Below are 22,594 nucleotides of genomic sequence, written 5' to 3'. Positions count from 1 at the left end.
TAATAATGGCCTGGTTTGTTTGACGAAGTGCTTTATACTTAAACAAAAACTTTACCGCCACTCTTTTCGTCGGGCCTTGGAGCCTGTCGGGTGCTTTAGGAAGAAGCTGAGCTTCTCTTTCCCAGCCACTGGCTCTCAGAAACTCCAAGTGGACAATGATTGCAAACTTCCTACCTTTTATGAAACGTGTGTGTCCACAGAAGTTGCCGTTGACGCTCTGAGTGAAGAATGGAAGGGTTTTGTGGTTGAAACCAGTGGTGGAATGACAAACAAGGTTTCCCCATGAAGCAGGGGGTCTGCCTGCCTGCTGCCGAGGAAGGGGCATTCCTGTTACAGACCGAGGAGGAGTGGAGAAAGAAAGCACACATTTGTCCAGGGTTGCATTGTGGACGTCAGTCTCAGTGTTCTCAATTTGGTCATTGTCATAAAAGGGGAGAAAGATATTCCTGGCCTCACTGATGACTACTGTGCCTCCTCGCCTGGGGCCCGAACGAGCTAGTAGTATCTGCAACCTTTTCCATCTCCCTAAAGATGTCTGCCAATAAGTTGTGAGAAAGCCACTCAACATAGAAGGTGAGAAACCTAGGACCAAAGCACCCAAGATTCGGTGTCTTGTGAGTCCTCACGTCCTACAACACAAACGCCAGTGTATTACTCTGAAGGAGCAGTGTGCTAAGAGGCCGCAGAATATGCTCAACTTCCGGCCGAGAGAATGAGGAGGCCAAATAAAAATGCCAGGAATGGTCCTAGCTGGTTTGGCTCAGTGGATAGAGCCTCAGCCTGTGGACTGAAGGGTCCCAGGTTCGATTCCGGCCAAGGGAACATGCCCAGGTTGTGGGCTCGATCCCCAGTGGGGGGCGTGCAGGAGGCAGCCAATCAATGATTCTCTCTCATCATTGATGTTTCTCTCTCTCTCTCCTTCCCCCTTCCTCTGTGAAATCAATAAAGAAATACATATTTTTTAAAAATGCCAGGAACAGACTGCCAAAAGCCATACGCTGTTCTCTCTGAGAGCTTCCATCAATAAGTCTAAGTCCAGTCAAAGTGAGATTTACTAAGAAAAACAAATAAAATCAAAAAAGAAAAAAACCTTACCCCAAGTATACCAAAATGCACCTCTTTCATAAGCGAATCACTAGTTTCTAGACCCAGAATAATTATGTATGTTTTATTTATTGGATGTTCACATGTGAGGAAGGAAAACATTTTTATTAAAAAATTGAATATTTGTAATTTGTTGTTCCTAAGATTTTTTTTCACCATAAGAAAATTTGTTCTTTTCTCATGAATTTACAATATCTTTTTTTGTTGTTGTTAGTCCTTACCCAAGGATATTTTTTCCATTGATTTTTAGAGAGAGTGGAGGGGTAGAGACTGTGAGAGAGAAACATCGATATGAGAGAAACATTGATTGGTTGCCTCCCGCACACTCCCAGACAAGGGCTGGGGCTCGAGCCTGTAACTGAGGCACATGCCCTTGACCAGAATCAAATCCATGACCCTTCAGTCCGAAGGTGGATGCTCTAACCACTGAGAACCCTGCTAGGGCACAATATCTAAATGAAGATAAGCCAGCGTAAAATTGGGAGGGGGTAGAAAATAGGCTTTATTAATCAAATTGTTAGATAGGACAAGGGTCTCAGGGTCTGAGTTCTATATATTATTTCTTCCTAATGTAAAAATGTAGCACAGGATATTTCAGATGCAGCTACCAACAGAATGAGCTGCCAGGAACTCAACCAGATAAATGTTGCCAAGAAATCAATAAAATTATGTATTTTTAAAATCTTACAAATTAAATGACTTCTTAATGTCGTATTTTACTTTGATAATGTGACTTTGATTTGATTTGGGACACTTTTAAAAGGATACTTTGTGTTTGTAATTATCTTTAAAGAGTTTGCAAATAGCCTGGCTGACTATGGCTCAGCGGTTGAGCAGACCCAGGAACCAAGAGGTCACTGGTTTGATTCCCAGTCAGAGCATATGCCTCAATTGCAGGCTTGATCCCCAGTAGGGGGCATGCAGGAGGCAGCCAATCAATGATCATCTCTCCTCATTGATGTTTCTATCTCTCTCCCTCTCCCTCCCCCTTCCTCTCTGAAATCAATAAAGATATATATATATATATTTTAAAAAGAGTGAAAATAAAATTTCTGCTAAATTAATCATTTTCTATGATTAAAAAAAAAAACAATTCTTGCCCTGACCAGAGTGGCTCAGTTGGATGGGCATTGTCCTGTGCACCAAAAGGTTGCTGGGCTGGGTTTGGCAGGTGCAGCTAATCTCTGCTGGGGCGACTAGATTGGGACTAAGAATGTTAATGCAGCTCTTCGGCTGGACCCCTCTCTCTCCCTGATAAGTCCCTCCTGCTCTCTTTGGGTGGCCTCTCTCCTACAGGGTGGTCAAACTTCTTTACATCACAAATGGTTCGAAGAGGGAAAAATGGAAGCCACAGGCTGAAGCCTAAAAGTCATGTGATAGCACTTCTACTGTGTCCTATTGGTCAAAGCACGTTATAGATTCAAAGGGAAGGAAAAGATAGATGCCCCCTCTTAGTGGGAGGGGCAGCCTGCACATATAGGAAGATGAGAGGTCTGGTCTACCATCTTTTTTTAAATCCTCACCAGAGCATATGTTTCTAGTTTTTATTTTTAAAATATATTTTTATTGATTTCAGAGAGGAAGGGAGAGGGAGAGAGAGATAGAAACATCAATGATGAGAGAGAATCATTGGTCAGCTGCCTTCTGCACACCCCACACTGGGGATCGAACCCACAGCCCGGGCATGTGCCCTGACCGGGAATGGAACTGTAATCTCCTGGTTCATAGGTCAACGCTCAACCACTGAGCCATGCAGGCTGGGCTGTTTTTATTGATTTTAGACAGAGAGGAAGGGAGAGAGAGAGAAACATGGAGTATGCGCCCTACTGGGGGGATCGAACTGCCAACCTAGGTATGTGCCTTGACCGGGAATTGAATCCACAACTGGACGATGCTCTGACTAACTGAGCCACACCTGCCAGGGCATACTTGTTTGATCTCAAAGGGAATGAAGGCTATAGCATAAACCCAGGCCTTCTATTCTCCAAGTTCACAGAGGGGGAGTGAACCACAAAAGAGCTGACTCATCCAGACACTTGGCCCTGGGCCCTGCAATATAGAATTAGCAAACAATATCAGCTGGAAATGCTTTGTAGAAGGGCAAGTCATAATCATCATGGAAAGGGCTCAAGATTGGCAGTCAAGAGACCTTAAGTCTGGGCTGGCCTCTGCCACATACTAGCTGTATGTCTCTAACAAATCAAGGTCAAACCTCTGGGCCTCAGTTTCCTATCTATACTAATAAAAGCCTACGTGGCCCTCGCGCCCTCACATAATCACCAAATGGCCGCCACAAGATGGCCGGCAGGGGAGGGCAGTTGGGGGCGAACAGGCTGGGGAGTCAGTTGGGGGGGACCAGGCTGGCAGGGGAGGGTGGTTGGGGGCGATTGGGCTTGCAGGGGAGCAGTTAGGCATCAATCAGGCAGGCAGGGGAGCAGTTAGGGGCAATCAGGCAGGCAGACAGGTGAGTGGTTAGGAGCCAGTGGTCCGGATTGTGAAAGGGATGTCCCAGATTGGAGAAGGTGCAGGCTGGGCTGAGGGACACCCCTCCAGGGCACGAATTTTGTGCACCCGGCCTCTAGTATACTATATAAGGTTATATATAAGGCGAAGGCCTTTAACTAAGGCCCCCAACAGCTCTGACACTCTGTCTCTTCACAGACAGAACTTCATGAATCCGTCCAGATAACAGCTGGCTCTATACACACTGCCAGAGAGGCTCTTGGGGTCAATGAGGGTCTGAACAGGTGAAGGGCAGATGAAGGCAGGGCTGGAGGAGAGAACCTTATGCAGTGTGCAGGGTGGCTGGGAGTCCATCTGGAAGCTGGCACAGAGCCCAGAGCAAGGGCAGCAGTGGCAACCGGCAAGAAGGGGTGGATGTGAGCGAATACCAGGGAAGACTGTCAGGACCCAGGGGCTGTCTGGATGTTTGCAGGGAAAGCCCAGGGAAAGGCAGGGGGTACAGATAACTCCAAAGTGACTGGGACAATGAGGCCAGGAGAGGAGAGCAATTTTGGGGTTAAATATGAGGAACGTGGAGGTTATCATGATATATTTCTCTCTTCATTACGGAAGCAGTCCATGTTCACTAAAGGGAACTTGGAAAATAATTTAAAAACTAAAAAGAAAATAACTTAAAGACTAAAAAGAAATACCCCATATTTCCACCATTCAAATGCCATTACTTTCACCACTTTGTTAGACCATCTTTTTTCCTCTCATGTGTAGTTTTTCTTTTTATCAGAAGCAGCTTAAGATAGTAGGAAAAGTGTAGTGTTTTTGTTTCTTTGTTTTTTGTGGGAAGCTGCCTATTGTCTTCAGAGCAAAGAAGTGTGGACAAGGAACCGGAAGGCTGGTGACCCTTGAAGCCCTGGCAAAGGTCAGAGCTGTGCACCCACTGTTAGTCCAGACAATGGTGGCTGAAGCAACTTCCCCATTTATTATTATGTAAATCCTTGCTGATGGGCTAGTCTGCCTGTTACTGGAAATTGCCTGCCTAAGGGCCATGGTGTACCCCAAACCAATAAAAGGTTGGCGAGGCCTGAGCACAGTGGAAGTCCTTCCTCTTGACTTGGACTTGCCCGCCTGGCCCCCCAATATTTCCAAATTATTATTTCTTGTCTTGTCTCTTTCATTTGCGTGCGGCCCTCTCCCAGATCCTGAACCCTGACCCACGCGGGACGTGGGGGGAAACAAACAAACATAAACATTACACAGTTTTTTACTGATTTTTAGAGAGAGAGGAAGGAGAAGGAAAGCCTGCAACCCAGGCATGTGCCGTGGCCTGGAGTTGAACCAGGAATCTTTTGATGCACCAGAGAGAGGGACGACACCCAACCACCTGGGCCACACCAGCCAGGGTGGAAAAGTGTAGTTTTTGATGTCAGAGAGACGGGATAAAATTCTGGCTCTGTCCCTTTTTTCCAATAACACTTACTGAGTTCTCAGTGTCACATATTTTTTCTGTGTTAATCCATTTAATCCTCCTAATAACCCCATGAAGCCCGATTTTGTAAACAAGGAGACTAAGGCACACTGATAGTAAGTGGCAGAGAAGAGAATTAAACCCAGTCGTCTCGAGTGTGACGCTCACAAGCTCAACCCCTGGACAGGCTGGCCTCCCACTCTTCATGTGACCTTGATAGAGTCAGTAAACCTCTGCAAAGTGGAAATCATTCTGAGTTGTCTGAGCATTAGCAATTATAGATGTCCAGTGCCTGGCACACAGTAAGTCTCTCAGCTAATGGTGGCCGCTCACCACTTGAAAATGAGTTTTTGTTTCAGTCAAGTTGAATCTGGGGTGAAGGTGGAACTTCCATCTGAACTCAGAATTCTAAGTGTGGAAAAGCTCACTGAAGCAATAGAATTGCTTGCTGGGACTCCAATCCCCGCTCTGCTAACTGCCACGTGATTAAGGAGTTAGTTAACCTGTCTGAGCCTGTTTGTTCATCCGTAAAATGGAAATAAAAATAGTACCTACTTTCTTGGTTTGAGTAGATGGGGCCAAATGTGGGAAGTACTGAGGAACAGGGTTTGGGCACTGTTGGTGCTTGATAAAATTAGGTTTTGCAATGGTGTGTATAATGGATGTAATGATAAATCTGTGGTAATGTAGTATTACCATAAGGTAGTAGTCTCCTTGTTAGGATTCTTGTATGTATAAGATATTGGGGGAGGGGGGGAGAAGAGAGACAGGAATTAAATAATAGAACCCTTTATTCCCACCCAGGCAGTGTGCCTCAGTGGTTGAGTGTCAACCCATGACCCAGGAGATCATGGTTCAATTCCCGATCAGGGCACATGCCCAGGTGGTGGGCTTGGTCCCCAGTGTGGGGCATGCAGGAGGCAGCCAATCAATGATTCTCTCTCATCATTAACGTTCCTTTTTTTTTTTTTTTTAAGTAGGGCTTTCTTTATTTTTAAATATGATTTCAGAGAGGAAGGGAGAGGGAGAGGGAGACAGAAACATCAATGGTGAGAATCATTGGTTGGCTGCCTCTTGAGGCCCCACTGGGGATCAAGACCAAAACCCAAGCATATGCCTTGACTGGGAATTGAACCATGATCTCCTGGTTCATAGGTCGATGCTCAACCACTGAACCACACCAGCCGGCTTCATCATTGATGTTTCTATCTCTCTCTCCCTCTCCATTTTTCTCGGAAATCAATAAAAATATATTTTTTAAAAGCCTTCATTCCCAGTAACTACACAATCATTTACTTCGGTCCCAGCATACTATCGATTGCCCTATGTGTAGCACTGTGCCAGAGGCTGTGGTAAAACTCAGAAAATCCAGAGAAAGGGAGACAGACCCCAGATTCCCATCCATAATGTTGCAGTTCAGTCAGGAAAATGACCAAAGGTTTTGCTACAAGACCTAGTAGGTAAAGCTGTTCTAGATAACATATTAGGAAGAATTTCCCCATGAAGGGGTCAGGGGTTAAGTCATCATGAAAAGATGTGGAGTCTCTTTTTGGAAGAGAATTAATGGGACCAATCTTGCTTTGTAAAGAATGGTCTTTAAGAGGAATTCTTCACTCAGGAAAAGCAATGAGCATGGCTACAAGGAATCCACGATTCTGTGAAGGTCACTCACTCAGCTACTTTGGTGAGCTGGAACCTCTAGCTCCCCAAGATGACATTTCACTGGAAGAGCGTGGCCAACTCTACACGAGGCGCATCCCCTGAGTGATGGAGGAGAAGGAACCTGCGCACCAGGCAGGGAGCAGCTGGCCGGCGAGCCCTAACAGGGACTCAGCTCTGACAGAGACTCCAAAGTAAACAAACTCCAACAAAAGGGCACCACTGCGGTCAAGGAGAAGCCTGGCAGCAGGAAACCATCTGTTCCTCACTCTGGCAGAAAGAAGTGAAGTATGGTAGCAATCATTTCAGGTAGAAACTATAGTTTAACTCTAACCCTGCTGTTTGGCTTAACAACAGAAAAGTTATTTTGATGTTCTGAATTGTATAAATCACCCCATTCGATTGAATGCCTTATTGATTGTAATGTGAATATCCCATTGATTGTGATCTTCCTGTTTTAGAAAGCAAATTCCTCTGTACCTGGGAACCAGGACAGCACAATTATCCCAAGACCCGAGGGTTCCCGATAATGTTTCCCTGTCAACCCAGAGGTCCCAGATAATGTGTTTCGGTCAACTCAGTGATCCGGAGACCCAAAACTATAATTAACATGCTTAATTCTGCTTCTGTAAACTGCTATTTTGCGAACCAGGTTCCTCATTCCAAACCCTGGGATGTAATCAATACCTTTGTGATCTTTGCCTATAAATCTGGTGATGGGCACCGGGAGGGCACTTCGAGATTTGGAGTGCATGGCTCCCTCGTAGTCCCGGATTGCAATAAACGTGACTCTTTAATTCGGCTCCTTGAGGCGTCCTTCTGTGATTCACGGGGTACATTACAACAGAAGGGCTTCCCCGGCCTGGCAAGGGTGGTCACGCAGGTGCAGGCACCGGGTTCCACTTATCCGAGGCGCAGCCGCACAGCTTCCCGGACCTTTCACCGCCAGGAGATGGAAATTATTTCCCCAGGGCCGACGAGGACAGCAAGTCATTTGCATCGGGCTTTCCCCCATTTCTCCGCCTCGATCCCCATCCCAGTGCCTGCGGGTGGGAATGCTGGCCCTTTCCCGACAGGGAAGCGGGAGGCAGCCGTCCCACCCAGAGCGCCCGACCCTCAGGCGCCGACTTCCCTGCCGCATCTGGACCTCCGCGCGTTGGGGTGCTGTTCTGGGGCGCAGGCCGCCCCGCGAGCTGGACTCGGTGGAGCCAGCGCAGAGCAGCCTCCGGGGGCGCTGTCGAGGGCCGGGCGCCTCCGGGCTCAGCCCCTCGCGGACCAGGCTGCGGGGGAGGGTCGGGGTCCGGGGCCGCGGGACAGGCGCCCCGGAAGCGGGGCTGGGAACCGCCGGCCGAGGCGCGTGGGGCGTGGGCGTGGGCGGGGCGGCGGCGCTGGGGTTAATGTCCGCCCCGCCCCGGCGCGCTGACTCAGTTTCACCAGAAACTTGGGGGAGGAGAAGGCAGCTCTCCGGCGAACCCCGCACCTGGGCGGAAGCGGCGACCGGAGCCGCGCAGGAAGTCGGGACCGGAACCTCTCCCGCCCCGGCCACACCCCACTCACCTGCGCAGGTAACCGGGGCCCCGAGACGGAGCGGGTTCGGAGCATGTTTGGCCCTTTGTTCCACGCTCGTGCGTGTGTCCGGGTACGTGACCTCCTTCGCCGTCCTTCGGGCCGCGGGTTGGCGGCCGGGTGTGCGGGGCGCTCCGAGCTCCCCAGCACGTCCTCGGGCCGCACCGCCTCCCGGGAAGACTCCCCGGGCGGGTCCGGCTCCCGGCTGAGCCAGTGCCGCCGCCTGTCTCCTCCCCTCTCTCAGGTCGCCAGCGCCCTCGGAGCCCAGAGGCCGGCGCAGTGAAGGTGACCCCCGTGGGCAGGACGGCGACGGCCCCTGGGAAGACGATGGCTGGCGGCCCCCGCTCCCAGGCCCGCACCCCAGCGGCCGCCCTGTGGCTCCTGTGTGCGCTCGGCCTCGCGGGCACCGACGCCGGGCCGCCGCCCACGCCCCCCGCGCTGCCCGCCGGAGCCGCCTGCCTGGACCGCTTCACCCCCGGGGTGCCCTCCTTCGTGCTCGACACCGACGCCTCGGTCAGCAACGGGGCCACCTTCCTGGGCTCGCCCGCCGTGCGCCGCGGCCGGGACTGCGTGCGCGCCTGCTGCACCACCCCCGGCTGCAACCTGGCCCTGGTGGAGCTGCAGCCCGCCGGCGGGGAGGACGCCGCCGCCGCCTGCTTCCTCGTCAACTGCCTCTACGAGCAGAACTTTGTGTGCAAGTTCGCGCCCAAGCAGGGCTTCGTCAACTACCTCACCAGGGAGGTTTACCGCTCCTACCGCGAGCTGCGGACCCAGGGCTTTGGAGGTGAGACGGGGGTGCGGCGAGGGGTGGATTTAGGGAGACCCGGAAAAGGAGATGGCTGTGGAGTCCTGGAAGAGGCGAGCTGCAGGAAGAGGTTACTGAGAAGGGTCCCACTCTACCCCTGTTCCTCCTTAGACGTAGGCAGAACACACAGTAAACAGAGGACAGGCTTGGTGAGGGAGGAGGGGTGACGTCGCGAAGCCCGGACTCGCTCCCGAATGGAGAGGGTGGTGTTGAATGGGCTGGCGCTCTGGGCTGTGTGTATGCGGTGGAGGAGGCAGCTCCTCGGGATGCTTGGTTTCTGGCCCTGATGTGCTGCTGAGTCAGGGAGTGAGCTGTCTGGAGGCCGCCTGATGACTAGCGGGCACCCCCGGGCCAGGCATCCCCAGGCCTGAGGCACCAAGGGCGCCTGATGGAGGAGAGAATCCTCCTCCACGGATGGGCTGGGGACTGGTTAGCATCTCTGCACCCCGCCCCCCCCCCCCCCCACCCATTGGCCTTTGGTGGTCTGGGGGAAACTGCTGACCCCAGACACTTAAGAACAAGTCTAGCCTGCGGTTGACCCAAAAAGGGAGGGGGAGGGGGAGGGGGCATAGCAGCCAGAGGCTCTGGGGTGGGAGTGAGAAGGGTGTGGGTGAGTCAGTTCATCAGTATGTATACCTGGTAGGGCAGGGATGTCAGCTGTCCCGGCAGGTGTGTGTGCGTGTGAGCCAAGCAGGGCTCCCTCTCCCTGCCTCAGGATCTGGTACCAAGCCTTCTGCTCACCTTGTTTACTTCCGGGGATCAGGGAAAAGTGGGGGCCAGGGCTCCTCCTTTTTTCTCCCGGGACTGAGCAATTAGCTGAGATGAGGGCCCCTCCAGAGACCTTTGTTCCCCATTCTCTGCACCTGCTGTTCTGGCCAGGCGGGGCTCCAGGGCAGGGATGGGTCACGGCAGATAACCTCTGTGAGCACTTTACAGCTTTCTGATTGCTGTACCATTCACCCTCTTACTGAGCCTCCTGACAGCCACCTCTGAAAGGGGGCTATTCCTGTCATCCCACCTTTCAGATTAGGAAACTGACTCCCATGATAAATAATTGGCCCATAAATGGTAGACCTGGGGCTCAACCCCAGGCAGGACCTCCGAACGCCTGTGCTGTTTTTCACACAAGACCACCTTCTGCAAGAGACCTGCCTCTGATTCAGGACAGCCCAGCGGGTAACCGGCCCGAGCCCAGGGAAGGGCTGAGTCTGGGGGTGACCTCAGTTCTGCAAAGTGGAGAAGAGACGGTCTTCTCCAGCCCTTTTCTGGACTAGCCGCTCTTCAGGTTAAGGGCCCACTCTTCTCCCCGTCCTTCAAGGAGCTCTCCTGGGTCTCCGGGATGGGGATTCCAGGAGGGGGCACCGTCTCTGGGCCAGGACCTGAGCCTGTTCCACAAGGAAGTGGCAGAGTGTAGGTGGTGATGACGCTAATTGACCTGGGCTGCTGGTGCCCTTCCTGCAGCTGACAGTGGCAACCCTGGGAGTCCCCCTCCAAGGCCTGGGCCTGAAACTCTGGAGTCTGGTCAGAGAGCTGAGCTGGACCGGGCCACTTGGTCTTGGAACCAGCCGTCCTCATCTGGAAACTTTCCCACCCCAAACAAGGCAGGGTGGAATGGGAATTCCCGTGGCACTGAGGGAGCTGGGTAGGGCTTGGACTGGGTGTGCGCTCCAGGCCATTTTCAGGGTGTTGCAGTGCTTTGGGGAGTGGGGAAAGCTGCTGGTGTCAAGGAACCCTTTCTCAGCTGAGTCCAGTTAGAGAGACTGGAAGTGGGTAAGGGCAGGATAAAGCCTTCTTGTTAGGCAAGATGGGCAGGTGCTTAGGACTTCTAAACCTTTTATTCTTGTGTGAAGTAGAGAAATCCTCCCGGGGATGGGTTTGTTTGTTCCCCTTTCCATGCCTGTGGCCGGGCCAGTCCAGTCCAGTCCAGTCCAGATTCCTGTGGCCTCCAGAGCACCTCGCTCCTTCCTCTTCTGCCTTCTCCCCCCTTTCCCTTATAGGAGTGGCTTAGGAGGTGGAGTCTGTGTTTGCCTGGAGACATCCTGGGGCAGGCGGCTGAGGGAAGGGCTGGCTTTATTACCACTCTGGCCCTTTGCTCTCTTGGGGGTGGGAAGGAGGGAGTGGTAGGACTGGTCACCTGCCCCTTGCTCCTGGGCACTGGGGCTTGAAGACAAGCAGCTGTGTGGGGGTGGACATTGCTGATTTGGCCCAAAGTCTGACACATCACTCTGCCTGCCACTTCCACCTTGGGTGCCGATGGGGCTAGCCCAGCCGTGGGCAAACTACGACCAGCCAGATCCGGCCCGTTTGAAATGAATAAAACTAAAAAAAAAAAAAAAAAAAAGACTGTACCCTTTTATGTAATGATGTTTAGTTTGAATTTATATTAGTTCACACAAACACTCCATCCATGCTTTTGTTCCGGCCCTCCGGTCCAGTTTAAGAACCCATTGTGGCCCCCGAGTCAAAAAGTTTGCCCACCCCTGGGCTAGCCTGTCTGTCAGCTACGAAGACTGCCAAGTACTCGTCTTCTTTCCCTTTTAGATAGCTGATTTCTTACTGGGAAATCAGTCACTGCCCCCTTTGCTTTGTCTCTCAGAGGTCACCTCTGAAGTATCTCTGGGACTCAGAATCCAACCAGCTGTTACTATTTCTTTACCTTCTCTTCTTCCTTCCAACTCCCTCTTACATTGGACATGCTCTCTGCAGATCCTCTGTGGGAGGGCAGTTTGGCAATATCCACAAAACCTGTAAATGCATATTACCCACAGCACAATTCCACTTGTAGGAATTCATGCTGTGGCTATATTATGCATGTGTAGCACAACTTACCAGCCAGGTGTTCACTGTAGCATTGTTTATAATAGCAAGAATGGGAAAGGTCACAATGTCTGCCAACACATCCTATAATTGGAAACAGTGGTGATATATTAATAATAGTAATAATAGCCCTAACCGGTTTGGCTCAGTGGCTAGAGCATCGGCCTACGGACTGAAGGGTCCCAGGTTCGATTGCGGTCAAGGGCATGTACCTTGGTTGCGGGCACATCTCCAGTAGGGGGTGTGCAGGAGGCAGCTGATTAATGTTTCTAACTCTCTATCCCTCTCCCTTCCTCTCTGTAAAAAATCAATAAAATATATATATTTAAAAAATAATAGTAATAAATCCTGAGGGAGCATGGCTTAGTTGTTAGTAGAGAAGGAAGGGAAGGAGGGAACACTAAATCAAGAGGAGACTGGTGGACTGGTTAAATAAGTTGTAAATTATGGTGTATTTATACAACGAGTGTGTGCATCTAAAAAAAACAAACTGTTGCATGCTTATGAGTTCAATACTATCTCTGTTGATAGTCACACACACATAAACTAGCAAGAGTAGATGTCTCTGGAAAGAACTTGGGGGTTTAGGAGAAGAGGGAACTTAATTCTCACTATCCTTTTGTACTTTTGAATTTTACGTCATGTACCTATATTACCTAAACTAAAAACAAAAATCCCAAGATTATAAAAGCAATCAAAAGTACACCTGTAAGCAAATGAGTGGCCTGCAACATGGCATTTTGGAGAAAGAATAAGCTATGGAATCAGATAGAACAGGGTTCGAATCCCAGCTCTGCCATATAGAAACTGAACAACCCTGGGCAAGTCATTTAACCTCTCTGGTGCCAATTTTCTCCTCTGGAAGGAGGGATAAGAATGCAGTTGTAGCCCAGCTGGCATGGCTCAGAGGTTGAGCGTCGACCTATGAACCAGATCATGGTTTGATTCCCAGTCAGGGCACATGCCCAAGTTGCGGGCTCAATCCCGAGTAAGGGGTGTGCAGGAGGCAGCGAATCAATGATTCTCTCTCATCATTGATGTTTTTCTATCGCTCCCTTTCCCTTATTCTCTGAAATCAATAAAAATATATTTTAAAAAAAGAATGCAGTTGTAGCAGGTTGTTTAGGGAGGTAGGTGATATAGATCAGGGGTGAGCAAACTTTCTATAAACTTTCGAATAGTAAATATTTTATGCTTTGTGGACCATACAGTCTCTGTCGCAATACTCAGCTCTGCTGTGGTAAGGTGAAAGCAGCCATCCACAATATGTAACCAAATAGGCGAGGCTGGTTCGGACACAAATTTGAATTTGATGTACTTTTCATGTCACAGAATATAATTCTTTTGATTTTTTTCAACCATTTGAAAATATGCGAGGTGGCGGGCTGGATTTGGTCTGCAAGCCTCGTTTGCTTACTCGTGTTGTAGGTGAGGCGGGTGAAGTACCCAGCGTGGTGCTGAGGACACATCCCACAAGTGGCAGCTTTGTTAATACTTACGACTCCACATCTGTTTCCAACCCTGGCCTCTCTGGAGCTCCCACTGCGTACCTCCCCTCTGGAGGGTCCTACCTCCCTCAAATTTAAATTCTCTGTGGCTGAAGGCACACATTTCCTCTATATCTGATTTCCCTTCTGCCTTACCCCTTCCTCCCCGTCTCCCAGCACCTGTCAGACACAGAAGCCTGAAGCGTATGCCCAGCATTGTTGCTAACATCGTTCTTGCCATTCCCTTAGCTCTCCCTTAATTCAGGCCACTCTCGTTGCATCTGCCCTGCCCCACTGTACTGGTCCTCTTGCCAGCCTCCTTGTTCCATAGAAATAATCTCAGGCAGATGGTAAACAGGAGAGTCCCAGCTCCCCAGCCCTTGGCCCTTGGCCCTGCCTTAGCTCTCCTGGGCCTCCATCACACATCTAGAAGGTCAGTGTCTGCTGCGGCCAGGGCTTCTAGGACTCTGCACCCTCTCTCGCAGCCAGTGTCCCCTTCCTGTACCACCAGGTGTTAAACATTCAGATGGCACTCCTTCTGTGTCCACATGCCCTGGCCCAGTATTCAGGGCCCTTTGAGGTCTGTCCAGGCCAGCTGGTCTCCTTAACGTCACGCTACCAGCCTTGAGAATCCCCAACTCCTTGCTTTGACCCCTCATGTTTTCTTTTTTTAAACAGTTTTTTGTGTTTTGTTTTTAATTGATTTCAGAGAGAGGAAGGGAGAGAGAGATAAAAACATCAATGATGAGAGAATCATCGATTGGTACCTTCTGCAGGCCCTCTACTGGGGATCAAGCCTGCAACCCGTGACCTCCTGGTTCATAGGTCGACGCTCAACCACTGAGCCACCCTACCCAAGCCCCTCATATTTTCTGTTGTCATCAACAACCTAGCACATTCTTCCCCACAACCAAACAAATAAAAACAAAAATAAAAGAATCAATACATTCTTTCTCCCTCCTCCAAAAAGACTTTTCTTATTATTCTAGTCTTTCAGAGCCTCTCCCTTCTCTGAATGTCCATCCACTCCCTTGTCCTGTATACATACTTCATGTGGCTTCTTCTTGTTGGGTCTTTTCTCCCATGTAGCTTTGTGTGGTTTGGGTCTTACCTGCCTAACTGGGCTGCAAACCCTTCAAGGACAGTACTAATTTCCTGCGGCTGCTATAACAGCATATTACAAACTGGGTGTCATAAAATCACAGAAATTTGTTGTCTCACAGTTCTGGAGGCCGGAAGTTCAAAATCAAGGTGCTGGCAGGGCCATGCTCCCTCTGACAACCCCATGAGAGGGTCCCTCTTCGCCTCTTCCAGTTTCTGGAGGCTCCAGGACTTCCTTGGCTTGTGGCTGCATAACTCCCGTCTCCTCCTCTGTCCTCACACAGCCTTTTCTGCCTTCATTACATATTTTTCTATCCTGTCTTTTTCTTTTCTTTTTTTCTTTCTTTTTTTTTTTTTAATATATTTTATTGATTTTTTACAGAGAGGAAGGGAGAGAGATAGAGAGTTAGAAACATCGATGATGAGAGAAACATCGATCAGCTGCCTCCTGCACATCTCCTACTGGGGATATGCCCGCAACCCAGGTACATGCCCTTGACCGGAATCGAACCTGGGACCTTTCAGTCCGCAGGCTGATGCTCTATCCACTGAGCCAAACCGGTTTCGGCTCTTTTCTTTTTTTTAAGGTATACTGGAACAGGAGCGGTTTTGTTTGTTTGTTTGTTTGTTTTAAATACAGTTTTATTGATTTTAGAGGGGAAGGGAGAGGGAGAGAGAGATAGAACCATCAATGATGAGAGAAAATCGTTGATCGGCTGCCTCCTGCATGCCCCTTATTGGGGATCAAGCCCGCAACCCAGCATGTGCCCCACCTGGGAATCAAACTGTGACCTCCTGGTTCATAGGTCGATGCTCAACCACTGAGCCACACTGGCCGGGCTACCCTCTCTTTTATAAAGACACTTGTCATTGGCTAATCCAGGATGATCTCATGTGGAAATACTTAACTTGATTACTTCTGCAAAGACCCTTTTTCCAAATAAGTTCACATTCGTGAGTTCAGGAGGTTAGACATGGACTCTTTGAGGGGCCACCATTCAACCCACTCCAGGCAGGAATCCTGCTTTGTGCTTTGTTTCTCTCTCCAGCTCCTAACCAGAGACTGGGGGAGCCTCAGACACAGGCACTGTCAGGCTGAGGGAGGACATGGTTCCCTTGGGCTCTCTCATAACTGGAGGCAGGGTCTGTCTGAGGTGGCACAGGCACCGTCTTCCTGTGGCCACTCTCTCTGGGACACCAGGACTTGTCACATTGCTGCCTGGGACTCTGTGTGTAGGGTCTCTATCAGCAGAGGGGGTGATGGATGTTAATTCCACATTTACTTATTTGGCTTTTCAAAAATATTGTTGCTTTAACTTTTTTTAAAAATATATTTTTATTGATTTCAGAGAGTAAGAGAGAAGGAGAGAAAGATAGAAACATCAATGATGAAAGAGAATCATTGATCGGCTGCCTCCTGTGTGCCCCACACTGGGGATCAAGCCTGCAACCCGGGCATGTGCCCTTGACCAGAATCGAACCCAGGATCTTTCAGTCCACAGGCCAATGCTCTATCCATTGAGCCAAGCTGGCTAGGGCACTTTAACTTTTTTTTTTTTAATATATTTTTATTGATTTTAGAGAGGAAGGGAGAGGGATAGAGAGATAGAAACATCAATGATGAGAATCATTGATTGGCTGCCTCCTGCACGCCCCCCACTGGGGATCGAGTCTGCAACCCAGGCATGTGCCCTCGGCCGGAATCGAACCTGGGACTCTTCAGTCTGCAGGTCGACGCTCTATCCACTGAGCCAAACCAGCTAGGGCGGCACTTTAACTTTTTAAAGCAGTTAGTACAAGACCTATTTAATGTAGAAGAGAGGACTAAACCTCCCCTGAAATATTTTTTTTCCCTAAATGGGATCAGATGGCACATGCTGTACAGTAATTTGCTTCAGAACGTAAGTCTTACAACATAACGATGTCTTTAATATACCAAAGACATAATACATATAAATGGAGAGCAAGATGGTGGCTTAGATGTGGGTCCCCACTTGTGCCCCATGCTGGTTGCTGAGTCCTAGGTTGGTCTAGGTGTGGCCCATATAGCTCCCCGCCCCCAGGAGAGATCTGGTCCGTTCAGTGTGAGTTGACCTTACCTCACCTTCCCCCCAGGGTCCCGGATCCCCAAGATCTGGGCAGGCATAGACTTGAAGGTACAGCCCCAGGAACCCCTGCTGCTGAAGGGTGTGGAGAACACAGATTGGCGCCTACTGCAGGGTGACCCGGACGTCAGGGTAGAGGTGAGACGTTGGTCTGGCTCTCTGATTCCACTCAGCTCTCCAGGGCCCCCTTTCTTTCTGAGGCCATAGGCCAAGGTGGATAGATGCTGAGGATACATGTAATAGCAAGTCCCTCTGTTCTCCCTGGGTGGCTGTGTGGCTGGGAGGGCCTGGAGGGGCCCAAGGGCATCAGGGGTCCCAGCCTAATGGCCACTCCTATGTATAGAGGAAAGATCCGGACCAGGTGGAACTATGGGGACTCAAGGAAGGCACCTACCTGTTTCAGCTGACATTGGACAGCTCAGACCAGCCAGAGAGCACGGCCAACATCACAGTCACCGTTCTCTCCGCCAAGCAGACAGAAGGTGAGGGGGGTGGGTAGGCAGCGTCTAGAGCCACCCCCATCTGTTGATTGGCCCCTTGGCCCCCCTCACAAGCTTTCCTCCCCACAGAATATTGCCTCGTAACCAAAAAGGTGGGCCGCTGCCGTGGTTCCTTCCCCCGCTGGTACTATGACCCCAAAGAACAGATCTGCAAGAGTTTTGTGTATGGAGGTTGCTTGGGCAACAAGAACAATTACCTTCGGGAGGAAGAGTGCAAGCTAGCCTGCCGTGATGTACAAGGTGGGCCTTTGCGTGGCAGCTTTGGGGCTCAGGTGACTTTCCCTCAAGGTAGGTGGTCTCCCTTCACTAGTCAGAGAGGTGGGCATGAGAGTCCCCCGTTCCTCGGCCCCCCAACAGCTCATCCCTTCTGGGGCCTGGCCCTGTCTCCTCTCACTTCTTGGTTTTTTCTTCCCAGGTTCCTCCAAGGAAAGGCACCATCCAGGTAGGCTTTGCTCCTCTCCCTATTCCCCTCACTCCTGCCAGATCTCCAGCCCATATCATGTCCACGCCCTTGACCAAGCTGCTTTTGCCCAACCCACTCCTCCCCTCATAGTAAGTGGACAGAGCACAAGCACCCCACCCCTTGCAGCTTAGCATCCTCCTGTCAGGATCTGCCCAGTTCGTGTGAGGAGTTCATGGGGGACAGGTGGGGAAATAGTGGGTGTGTCATGGTGCTATGTTGGGGCAGAGGGCCAGGTAGATGATGGACCCTTGGTACTTGCTGGCCTCTGCTGGAGCATGACCTCACCCCCCTCCCAATTCCTCCCCCACTCAGTGTGCTCTGACACCTGTCCCTCCTCCGAGTTCCACTGCAGCAATGGCTGCTGCATCGACAGCTATTTGGAGTGTGATGGCACGCCCGACTGCTCTGACGCCTCCGACGAGGCCACCTGTGAAGAATGTGAGGCCTGGGAGGTGGAGGAGTGGTGGGCAGCATGGGTGGGGGTCCTGACAATTTACCCTGCATCCCTGGGAGACCATTGTTGGGGCTGTGCCTCTGATCTTTCATTTTTGCAGACACCAGCGGCTTTGAGGAGCTTCAGAACTTCCGTTTCCCCAGTGACAAAGGTGAGCCCCCCCCCCAGCTCCTCCGGGTGAGGGCAGATGCTGACACTACCAATCTCACTCATCCTATCACCGTGCAAAAGGGCCTGCTGTGTGTGCCAGGCTGTGGGCAGAAGAGCCAGGGTGGGCTTCCAGCTCTCTTCTTTGGCTGTTTCCCAAGCATAATCAGCCTCTTTTTTTAAATATTTTATTTTATGTTTTTATTGATTTCAGAGAGGAAGGGAGAGGAAGAAAAAGAAACATCAATGATGAGAGAGAATCATTGATCGGCTGCCTCCTGTATGACCCCTACCAGGGATCAAGCCCGCAACCTGGGCATGTACCCTGACCAGGAATTGAACTGTGACCTCCCGGTTCATAGGTTGACACTCAACCACTGACCCACACCAGCCGGGCCATAGCCAGCCTCTTAACACCTTCAGAATGTAGCCACACCCACAGACCACAGAGATAGTATTTACTTAATATTTTTATTATTCAATTATTCTTTTTAATGTATTAAAAAGGAAATTTCACATCACTACCATAAATGGAAATTCACTATTACATACCAAAGCTTGAGACTGACTATTAAAATAAGCATAATAGCCCTAACCGGTTTGGCTCAGTGGATAGAGCGTCGGCCTGCAGACTGAAAGGTCCCAGGTTCGATCCCGGTTAAGGGCATGTACCTTGGTTGCGGGCACATCCCCAATTGGAGGTGTGCGGGAGGCAGCTGATCAGTGTTTCTCTCTCATCAATGTTTCTAACTCTCTATCCCTCTCCCTCTCTGTAAAAAATCAATAAAATATATTAAAAAAAATAAGCATAATAAAACAACATTAATACATTTTAGTTGGACTTGGGTGTCTGCCAAGGCTTAGGCCCTCAGCTGCTTTTGTTAAAAGGTAGACCATCAGGACTAGAGAGAAAACCAAGACCTTGACACAATCAGAAAAGCTGCAAGAAGATTGAAAAAGGAATAATTATGTGAGTCAGGGTAGTTACTTCTGTGCCTGTGATTATTGTCCATGATAAGTCTTTCTTGCTTCTGGCAATACTGCACATGGGCCCGATGTTTCTGGAACCACAGCCTTCCTCAGTATGATGTGGATTGGGAGGTGGTGGGCAGCAGCGAGGTGGAGCCTGGTGGCGGGTAACAGGGAGGCCCCGTGGGCTTGCTCACTCCTTTGCCTGCTCCTCGCCTCCCAGGGCACTGCGTGGACCTGCCAGACACGGGCCTCTGCAAGGAGAACATCCCACGCTGGTACTACAACCCCTTCAGCGAACGCTGCGCCCGCTTTACCTATGGCGGCTGTTACGGCAACAAGAACAACTTTGAGGATGAGCAGCAGTGTCTTGAGTCCTGTCGTGGCATCTCCAGTGAGCAGGGCAGTGGGTGGATAGAAATTAGGGAGGGGAAAGGCTTAGCCAGAGCACCGTGCTCTCCCGAAGCCTGGGCTGGTCACACGGAGAGCTCAGAGCACCTGCCACGGGGGTGGGAGAGGATGGCAGTGGAGAGTCTGGGGCTCTGGGGAGCAGCTGCGGATCAGCCCTTAATACTGACTTGTCTCTCCCCCATCATGTTGTAGAGAAGGATGTGTTTGGTCTGCGGCGAGAAGCCCCCATTCCCAACGTAGGTAAGTCCAGGTCTGCCCCGTTACCAGCGAGTAGTATCGACTCCAGAGTCAGCTCCACACGATGGGTCGTGACTGCCTGCACCGGTGCTGAGAAGGCTCCTGAGGTTGGCTAGAGGGACAGAGTGTCACAAGCTATCGTCGTACCTAGCACAGAAGGGGAGGCAGGCACAGTAAAGAGTGTGTAGATGTTTGCTGTCAGCCCCAGGCCTTTCTCCGAGCTCCCTGCAAATAGAGCAACTTGGAGCTGAGACCCGGGGCCCCATCAGACAGCATCTGTCCCACTGAGCTCCCGGTACAGCCAATCAGCTGCTCACGTGCTGCAGGTCCTTCCGCATCTGGCATCCATTTGACTTGGTCCTCTCGATACAGAGCGGGGGGTGGGCATCAGAACTGAGCCGGTCCCAGGAGCCCTTCATTCTGTCCTGTCTCCCCCAGGCTCCGCGGAAGTGGCCGTTGCGGTGTTCCTGGCCGCCTGCATCGTGGTGGTGGTAGCCATCCTGGGGTACTGCTTCTTCAAGAACCAGAAGAAGGGCTTCCACGGATACCGCCACAGGCATCACCACCCCCCGCCCCCCACCCCCGCCAGCTCCACGGTTTCCACCACGGAGGACACAGAGCACCTGGTCTATAACCACACTACCCAGCCCCTCTGAGCCTGCGGCTACCTTGGCCCTTCGGCCTGGGCCTCTCACGGGCTCTCACCAGCTCTCACCTGACCCTGCTTCTTCCTTGCCAAGGAGGAGGCCTGGGCTGGGAAAGACTCTGGGACCAGACCCTTCCTGCCTGTTTCTCAGGCGTCTGCCTCAGAGGCCAGGGCTCTAGCCCCTGTCAGAGATGTCTCAGCTAAGCTCAGACCACTTGTTCCTGAGAAGGCTCCAGGGTCTGAAAGGAAACAAAGTCTTGGAGCCAGGAGTCCCATAGAGGGACCTGCTTACCTTGGATTTCAGAGGAAGTTGGAGGCCTGTTTCCTGTTCAAAGCTGCCTGCCCCACACCGTGGTGTTGGGAAGGGGACTGGGCAGCGTCAGAAGCTGGAGGCCCAACCCTGTCCTCCAGCGCTACCCCTCCCACTCTGCACAGTCCAGAGCGGAGATAAGGACCTCCTATGAATTTTGTGCTGTACAGAGTTGCTTTTTGTTTATTTAATGCCATGGGGGTGGATGAGAGGAGTGGAAAGTGGCTATCTGGCCTCTGTTGCCTCTTCCCTTCCCCCAAGAGGGAGTCCCAACTTGGCCTGACCTAGCACAGGGAGCCAGAGCTGCTCCAAGCTCCCTGCACTCCCCAGGCCTCTCCGGCACCACACCCCCTCCGCGCCCCTACTTTACACAGGCCCCAATGCACCCACAGTGTAATAAAGTGGTTTGTTCTGTGGGGCTTCTGCCTCTGCTCTGTGGGCCAGGAGAGGGACAGGGCTGCTGGGGGGAGATGTGACCGCCCAGTCCAACCGGTTCAGGCTTTGGCCACCCTGTTTAGCAGGTTTCCACCCTTCCCGAAACTGCACCAGCACCCGAGGGTGGAGAGAAGTGCCAGTTTGACCCCCGAGGGGAGGAGTGAGGGCCATGGGAGGAGGGGCCCAGGGCAGCGGCAGTGCTGCTGTGTATTCCTTCCTGGTTTGATTCTGGCTGCAAGCCTGCTGCGTCGCGGGGGCAGGTCTTCACTGCAGCGCGTAGCTGAAGACCGGGGGTGGGCACAGACTCGAGCCCTGGTTCTTCACTCCCCCCTTCGTGGGGCCTGGGAATAGGGGTCCCGTCCGGCTCAGATCACCACTGTCCCCTCCCCGCCACGGGGGCCTCGGCTTCACAGGAGCGGAGCTGCTCCCCAGACTCTGGGCTCCTACCCAGGAGCCTTCAGGTGAGGTACTCCATTCCCACCACACCCTTCCCTTTGAGCCACATCTTGGTACAAAAAACAAGGCATGCATTTAATTCGTTTATTCTCTCGTTCAACAAATGATTGAGCCCCTATGTGCTAGGTACTGCCAACCATTAGGAATTCTGTCTTGTCAAGATAAGCACACCCAAGGCACTATGTAAATGCGTTACACGTCTCAAGTCATTGTCCCAGCACACAGCCCTGTAATACTACACAGGTACTATAATGTCCGTTTTACAGATGAGGAAACTGACCGCAAAGTTCTCAAAGTCTCAGAGCTGGTACAGGGAGACTGGATTTAAATCCTACCTGGCGCCAGAGTCTAGTCTTAAAAAAGGGAGGCTCAGATTGTGATAAGTGCTGTACAGAAGAATAAAATGGCAATGTGAGAGGTTGGGAGCTAATTTTAAACAACTGGAGTGTGGCCCAGGTGAATATGCATGTCAGTGCACAGCTCTGAATGTCCATAGCTGCACACACCCAGGAGGTAAACACCCAGATCAAGAAGCAAAGGGTCCTAGCACCCCAGGATGGGTCACTTAGCTATCTCTATGTTTTTGAGCCTATTGTACTCAGCCTGGACCACCTCCCCCTTCCTCATCTTTCAGCCTAAACTCAAGTTATTCCGGAAATCCTCCTGCGCACATTCAGTGGGTGACACTCCCTGCTTCACACCCCTGCGTCTGCCAACAGGACCCTGAGCACAGAGACCCCCTTTCCCTTTCCATAACTCACTTGTCTTGCCTCTGGGCTTAGCTCCTAGAGACACGGATGGCGTCTTAGTCATCTCTGAGTCTCCCCGCACTCCATGACCTTAGTAAATGTAGTGGTTGGCTACATGCTGAGTAGATGGCAGAGGGTTGGGCTCCTCACCTTGCTTTGGCTCTTCCCATCTCATGGGGCACTGCATTTTTGCTTCCCAACTTGCCAGCCACTCACCTATCCTTCAAGGCTCAAAACGGACTTGCTCC

The 22,594-nt window shown here is 51.2% G+C and overlaps 1 protein-coding gene and 1 pseudogene across 3 annotated transcripts; both read left to right on the top strand.

Moving 5' to 3' along the window:
- The first annotated feature begins 5 nt into the window (after window positions 1–5).
- LOC132223857 (small ribosomal subunit protein eS6-like) lies at window positions 6–8,537 on the top strand (annotated as a pseudogene).
- Window positions 8,048–21,124, top strand: SPINT1 (serine peptidase inhibitor, Kunitz type 1). Of its 3 annotated transcripts, none has more exons than XM_059657210.1 (11): window positions 8,048–8,253; window positions 8,499–9,038; window positions 16,580–16,707; window positions 16,913–17,051; window positions 17,139–17,357; window positions 17,485–17,511; window positions 17,845–17,970; window positions 18,087–18,137; window positions 19,326–19,496; window positions 19,706–19,753; window positions 20,189–21,124. In XM_059657210.1, the coding sequence occupies exons 2-11, from the start codon at window positions 8,582–8,584 to the stop codon at window positions 20,404–20,406; spliced, it is 1,584 nt and encodes a 527-aa protein (XP_059513193.1). In that variant the 5' UTR covers window positions 8,048–8,253; window positions 8,499–8,581; the 3' UTR covers window positions 20,407–21,124. The 3 variants fall into 3 exon arrangements, with proteins under 3 accessions (XP_059513193.1, XP_059513100.1, XP_059513286.1); XM_059657117.1 differs by having other exon boundaries at window positions 8,048–8,327; XM_059657303.1 differs by having other exon boundaries at window positions 8,049–8,327; window positions 17,139–17,309.
- Window positions 21,125–22,594: the final 1,470 nt, after the last annotated feature.

Source organism: Myotis daubentonii, chromosome 1 (assembly GCF_963259705.1).
Source record: "Myotis daubentonii chromosome 1, mMyoDau2.1, whole genome shotgun sequence".
In the NCBI taxonomy this organism is placed as follows: domain Eukaryota; kingdom Metazoa; phylum Chordata; class Mammalia; order Chiroptera; family Vespertilionidae; genus Myotis; species Myotis daubentonii.
Note: the sequence above shows the minus strand (reverse complement) of the source record. Positions and strands in the feature narration are given on the sequence as shown.

Bases quoted from the DNA above. Each gene is read 5' to 3' on its own strand.
- SPINT1 (XM_059657210.1), top strand. From the start codon at position 8,582: ATGGCTGGCGGCCCCCGCTCCCAGGCCCGCACCCCAGCGGCCGCCCTG. The intron at 16,708-16,912 runs GTGAGACGTTGG...TCCTATGTATAG, and splicing joins ACCCGGACGTCAGGGTAGAG to AGGAAAGATCCGGACCAGGT. The intron at 17,971-18,086 runs GTGAGGCCTGGG...TCATTTTTGCAG, and splicing joins CGAGGCCACCTGTGAAGAAT to ACACCAGCGGCTTTGAGGAG.